The sequence below is a fragment of the Poecilia latipinna genome, unplaced genomic scaffold (genome assembly GCF_001443285.1).
Source record: "Poecilia latipinna isolate Pla-1442-1.1 unplaced genomic scaffold, P_latipinna-1.0 Scaffold21, whole genome shotgun sequence".
In the NCBI taxonomy this organism is placed as follows: Eukaryota; Metazoa; Chordata; class Actinopteri; order Cyprinodontiformes; family Poeciliidae; genus Poecilia; species Poecilia latipinna.
Genome location: NW_015112637.1, coordinates 535,433 through 541,986, shown reverse-complemented (window position 1 = coordinate 541,986; position 6,554 = coordinate 535,433). Strand labels below are relative to the sequence as shown.

The window sequence follows — 6,554 nt, the reverse complement described above, 5'->3', positions numbered from 1 at the left end:
TCAGGAAAATGTTTTAATTACTTCTAAATATTCTTTAAATTCTGAAGTTTGAATAGACTTCCTTGCTATTTGTAATGACACTGGTAGCATTGCCTTTCTCAAAAAAAGTCATTCTGTGACTAATTTGGCAGTGTGCTGTAGGTCATTGGTCATTTGGAAGACTTATTTGTGCCTAAGCTTTCGCTTCATGAGCGACGTCAAAAAGTTGTTTCAATATTTGCAGTGCACCAGTCAGTCCTGAAGCAAGCAACATTATACCGTCATCCCCATACTTCACATGTGGGAAGTTTGCAAATTTCAGTAAAAGATTCCTCTCAAGCCGTGTCAAAAAAGGTCTTTCCTGGAAAAACGCAGTGTATGTAAAATTCAGATCCATAATCTCAACTTGGTTAAATGCTTATTAAAATCAGAATCAAACCTTTATAATTAATTACAGACATACCTGAAGAGACATAAGCAACATTGCAAGCAAGCACCATTGTTAAAACGTATTAATCTTTTGTGGAATCTGAAAACAGAATCTGATCTGTGTGTTTCATTCTGCAACTAATGGGCATATTTTGTGTCCCTTCTTTGCATCGGGGGTGAAACGTAGAGCGAAACGGTGACTAACATCTCAGGAATCAGGAAGTTCACGGTCCTTTCTTTAAAAGTAATTTTGTATGACCGCACAATGATGAGTCAGGACCATGAGCTGCTGCTCGGAATAACAGCTCCTCTGTGGTGTGCCCGAGAAGTTGTATTTCATAAGAACAGCAGGATGACCACAGCCTTTGGACAACCTCAATGCTGAAAGAGGCTCCAACACACAAATACATTAAATACACTTCATGCTCTAAATACAACAGCCTTATACAATCGAAAACCATTCACAAAGCACTCTTCTTTTTCTTGATTAAAAAATTATTTATTGAATCAAAAATGTAGGTAAACAAAAATAACTGTGCAACTCCCAACAAGGAAAAATGATAATAGCTTATAAAAGACTCAATTAGTATCATAAATCAAATCTATGAAATTATCTTAAATTTTCACAAAAAAAAAGAAAATACACAATTGTGCATTAGACTTAAGTCTGTATACAATCTAAAAGTATGGAAACTGTAGTTGAACAAATCTCTACAAAACGGTCAACTGAACTCCGTTTAGTCAAAAATTACCTTTAAATATACAGCAGCAATTAACTGTACCTGAATCTATCTTCATTCTAAAGGCGATTAGGTTTGAATCTACTTCAACAGCTGTGCAATGACTTATCAGGTTCCAAATCCTGGATTCCCCTTAATATCACTAGGATGGGTGCAGAAAAAAACAACACCAAAACAATAAGCTTAAATTGAGGCAAATATAAGTTTACCTACAGCTTTACTTAATGATCTAGATGAAAAGATGAATCATTATTAGTGGCCTTCTAAATACAACACAAAACAGTTCTTTGAAACTGTTCAAAATAACAAAATGAAGTCTTGAAAAAGCCTGAAAGCAGCTTGAAAATGAACAAAGTAAATTTCCAGGCACGAGTGAGTTATCTTTAGTGAACTGCACCTCAGATCCTAAAATTGTCGATGGTGGCAACAAGGACCGGATAACAAAAAAAAAAAAAAAAAAACATATACGCAAGCATTGCTTGTCATAGTTTCCTTCATGTGCTTGAAATAATCTTAAAATGCAAAAATATTAAATACTCCAAATCTGGAAACATCATCAGACACTGTTATTGCACTCATTCTACAATTTACGAAGCAGACATTATAGACATAACACTGATTCAGCAGCGGCGTAAGGCATCCATAGCTTACAGCGGTACAAGGTCAACAAAAAGAGGAACAAAAAAAACAAAGTAAAAGTCCGGTGTACCATAGCTTTCATTGGCACATTTTGCACAATGTTCTATAAGAATAGATTTGAGTCCAAATGGCAAGGTATAATCAGAAACATCATCATGGTATAACACTGGATACAACCATTTTCCAAAGCGTCGTGCGAGGTTGATCCATCTCATATCGTGGGTGTCATTTTAACTGCAAACATTTTACATTTGACACCTTTCTCAGACTGTTGCAAATGCTACAAACAGGCAAATATTGTTCTCAATGATATCCCCTCTATCCAGTTCCTCTAAAACTGCATTGATTTTAAGCATAAGGCATCGGATGCTCTACATGTAGTCAAAGTAGGCAGCTTAAAATCGGAAATCTATTTATTTAGCTATTGTAGTGCAAAACCCTTCTCTACGATGTCCAGTGACTCAGTCCAGGCATGTCTTAAAAATAATTTGAATGTTAAAAAGTATCAATCACATTCCAGCTCGAGTCCTTGTTGCTGTGATCTGGAAGTCACCAGCTCAATGCTGAAGGATCGTTGATGAGGTTTTATGAATAGTTCCCAGCCTGCCGTTCACCTGGACAGTCTTTCTGGGGGCGGATACCTATTTGAGGGAAAAATAACATGTCACTTTTGCATCACTCCACTATGAGGAATAATGGATTAGTGCCTAACAGTGCGCTGGCCCTCAACAATATTCATATCTCTTTAGTCATGTGCAAGATGGTGCACCAGGCAGAAAAGACAAAAACGGAACTTATGTTGTGTACGTATAATGCTAAGTGTGGCTAAAGTAAAACTGCACATCACTGAAAATCACCTACACTGAGAAATACTGAATGTTGTATCAAGTAAAATCCTAATGAATGTTCTAGAAAATAGTTTTTACATAGATAGAGACTAAAAGCACAAAACAGACCATCAATATTTCTGTGCTACAATCTGAAATCCATCCCCAGGGTTCATTAGTGTTGACTGTGAGATCAAACCATCTGAAATCAGACCAAAGTTGTGGGATGAAAGGACGCTTTCAGCTCAATATGTTTTGTTTTTCTGCTGCTGTTCCAAGGTTTCTTCCCTGACTCTATCCTGACTTTGCCTTTTTGTACTTTTATTACATCTGCAAATCAAAAGACAGAAGAGATTTTTTTTTTTTAATTTTTTTTTTGATGCGGCCATTAGTAGCATGGGAAATGCTGGCATCTTTCAAAAATGAAAAAAATCATTTTCATTTTTGAAAATGATTTTTTCAAAAAATCATTTTGAAAAATGTAATAATGCTAATGGATTATTCATTACCTTTCTAAGTTTCTCAGCACCAGAACCAGAGCGAATGGCCTCCAGCAAAGCCTCCCTGGCCAGGGCAGGGTTTAAGGGGGAGTTGGCATTTAAATGACCCACAGGGTTAGGTTTACCCTGGGGAAATACAGGAGGAGGAGGTGGCGGAGGTGCACTCATCGGTGGAGGTGGTGGGGGTGGAGTGAAAGCAGGTTGGATCAAAGATGGAGGGGAGGGGGATGACTCCACTGTTTTCTCCTCCATTGAGCACGCCTTCCTGAACCGCTCAACCTCACTGGCGGCCTTAGATTTTGTCTGCGAACACAAAAAGCGAGACGGCTTCATTTGTAAAAGCGAAATCACATGAAAGAAGTATGTGATATTTACTCTCAGTATGTGATGAGCAAATACCATACACTATATGTATAGCTATGTGGCTTTATTACTCGAATATACACTTTATTTTTTTTTTTTACATTTAAGTGACGGCAGAAGTTATGTAAAAGAAAGATTTTGAGCTCTGATCGAAATGGTCACCATTTCAGAAATGTTATTGCTGCTGGGAAACCTCCAGAATGAAAATGTTCTCTTTAGATTAGTTCTTACTAGTGACGTCTCCTTCTGATCTAAGGTCCCGATGACAGCATTTTTATTTATCCGTCATTTCAAGACCTGGAATTAACATCTGATATCTATTGTAGATCTGCTGTTTCAGATCATGTCAGCCGCTCCCAGAGCAAGATGTGCACGCTCTTTCTGCACGGAAATTGTTCAAGCACAATGGCCTTTTTTTATGGTACTCGGTTTGCTTAACTGTTAAAGTTTGTTGCCATTATATTGTTGAGTCAATCTGTTTATTCATTTACTGTTTTGCTCTTTACAATGCTGTTCACAGATTCTAAGGTTACAGATCCTTGTTTGTCAGCTAAAGAGCTGGACACATCTGTCCAGAGCAGCTAATACTCTAGTCATTACATTATAACAGTCAGGAATTACATATTTTAAAACTGTGGAACAAAGTTTTCTCTAAGTTTCCACCCCAATGATATGTGTTAGGAGCAAAATTAAAATCTAACAGCTGTTGCCTATTTATAAATGATTTGGCCAAGTATCAGGAATGTAGATCTAATCGAAAAGCACAATACGTGATAAAGATTAACAAGTTAATAAAACAGCTCTTGAGCAAGACTGACATGCTCACATACAACCATAGTGACAGTGCATAAAAAGTCTTTAGATTGTTTTACCTTTTTCAGTCTGCTGATGTTCTGAGATCTAAGGGCAGCTAAAAGAGCGGATCTTTCATTGCCTTCTTCATCACAAGCCACTTTCTTACCATTGTCGGCGGTAGTGGATATCTAATAATAAAATTAAAAAAAAAAAAAAAAAGAATGACATCAGTCTATTAGATGAAGATGTAGCTTAAAATATGAAGTTAGAATCTCCAGTGACTGGTTAATTGCAGTACTGCGAACACCTTTGCTGATTTTTGGCATCTATCCATTCATACAATGCTCCGCCTTCAGCTTGTCCTTACCTTCCTCAGCCTCTCCTTGCCTCCACCTGTCTGGATTGCTTCCATCAGGCTGCTGTGCAGAGACGTCTCTTTCTCAACAGATTTACAGATGACTGGTTTGAACTTTTTAACAGGCCCAAACAAGGTCACACCTGACCCAGACCCAGGTGTCTCAGTGCCGTCTGATACTGCAGTGGATGATTGCAGTTTCACTTCCTTCACTACATCCTTTACTCCCTGTAATATCAAGGTACACTTTAAATAAGAAATCTGAATTAGAGTTCATTTGTCAAGAAATATTTGCAGTCAAACAGTTACTTACGCCTATCTGGTCTTGTGGTTTGGTCTTTGGGGCTGTGGGCGGTTTGAAAGATGAGTGTAGGGCACTGCTTTTTGTCGGGCTGGGGGTTCGAGGTCGATAGTGTTTAATGTAATCACCACTGCTGTTGCTAGAGACTTGTATTTGTGGAGATCTGTTGTAGTGACTGTGATTTTTCTTGGCTGTTTCTTTGTCGGCTGGATCCAAAACATGTTTCTTGGCCGTGGCATCATTTTCAAATAGTTCCCTGCTTATTTTCACCTGAGCAAACTCCCTCCGACTGTCTGATATGTACTCTGGGAAGCTCGTGGACCTCTTGGAACAAGTAGCATCAACTGTGGAAGTAGAGTCATTCTCTGTAATGTCTGACAAAGATACCTGAGGGGATTGGAGTTGAGCGACTGCTTTCTTGGAACTTTCAGCCTTCTCCGTTTTCAATGAGTCAGGGGAGTCTGCAGTTTTAGGGATGTTGGAAGGTTTCGTTGAGGTCTTTGGGGTGTACTTAGCGAGGGCAGACGCCACATACTGGCTGGATGTCCTCCTGGATGGTTTAACAAAGTTGAGTTGCTGTTTTCTGTCCGAGTGCAGAGGAAGGGGCAGTGAGGGCTTATTACTTGGCCTCTGAACATTGTTGGACACTGAAATCTTGCTCTCCACCTCGGTCAACTCCCTGGTTGGACTCATGTCTTTTCGAAGCAGTTTGTGATCTTCTTTCACCGCCACTGTAGTTTCAACTGTTAGTGTTGCTTTCTGGTACTCTGGGTTGCTGGTCTTTAATTTTCCTTCCAAGCCAACAGAAGAGGCAATGCTCAGGACATCTGTGCCCTCCTTAAGTTTATCAACTTGACCTTTTCTTTGAGTCACCAAATTTTCCTTTCTGCTGTCAGAGCTCCAAAGTGCTTTGGCATTTTCACAAACAGGAGTGCCATTTTCAATCTCCGATTTAGGTGGATCTCTGGATTTTAAGCGAGTTGTGCCTACTGCCACCATATTCCCCTGATCGTCGATCTTAATAGCAAAACGACCTCCTGAGTCGGTCGGCTCTGTCTTGGTGACGTTTGTGACGGAGGGTTTTGGAGGGACCACAGTGAATGTTTTCATACCAAAGCGAGATGTGGCGTTGTGAGTAATTTTACCGTGCAGAGGACTGAGACTAGAGCTGATCTGGTTTACTTTATGTGGCGCTTCATCCTTCCCAGGAGAAACTGACCTCTGAATCTTTGCTGGAAGTTCAAACTTCTGCTGGACGGACTGAGTGTTATGTTGCGCAAGGTCAGCTGTGATCACAGGAGGCTTGCTGGTCTTCTGTGGGTCAGCACTGGATTTCACTGCCACTGTTCGCGTGCCCTCTTTCGCAGTGCTGCTCTCAGCAATCTTCTTCTCTTTACTTTTTTTGTCTTTTGCCTTTTTTTCCTTTTTGTTACCTGTAGATTTGATCTCCTGTCGTGCAATAGACTTTTCAGAGGGTTTAGAACTTGCACTGCTTATCTTGTCGGTAAGAGCAGCTGTGTAGGCGCTGTTGTTTTGGTTCTGTTGCTCATCAGCAGAGTGATGAACAGAGCCTGTAAATCAGACAAAAAACAACAAAGACAATTAGCTATTTTGAGAGAACATAAA

The 6,554-nt window shown here is 39.6% G+C and overlaps 1 protein-coding gene across 9 annotated transcripts in view; it reads right to left on the bottom strand.

Moving 5' to 3' along the window:
* Positions 1-772: 772 nt before the first annotated feature.
* The window catches only part of cobl (cordon-bleu WH2 repeat protein), a 57,092-nt gene continuing 51,310 nt past the window's right edge, over positions 773-6,554 (bottom strand). For 7 of the 9 annotated variants that reach the window (XM_015035782.1, XM_015035773.1, XM_015035806.1 and 4 more), the window contains 5 exons: positions 4,941-6,499; positions 4,640-4,855; positions 4,350-4,460; positions 3,124-3,417; positions 773-2,428 (listed from right to left, as the gene is read on the bottom strand). In XM_015035782.1, the coding sequence (XP_014891268.1) occupies positions 2,345-2,428; positions 3,124-3,417; positions 4,350-4,460; positions 4,640-4,855; positions 4,941-6,499 (2,264 nt within the window). In that variant the 3' untranslated portion in view covers positions 773-2,344. Of the gene's footprint in view, positions 2,429-2,867; positions 2,945-3,123; positions 3,418-4,349; positions 4,461-4,639; positions 4,856-4,940; positions 6,500-6,554 lie in introns of those variants that run through there. The other 2 variants (XM_015035789.1, XM_015035836.1) reach the window with 2 other exon arrangements.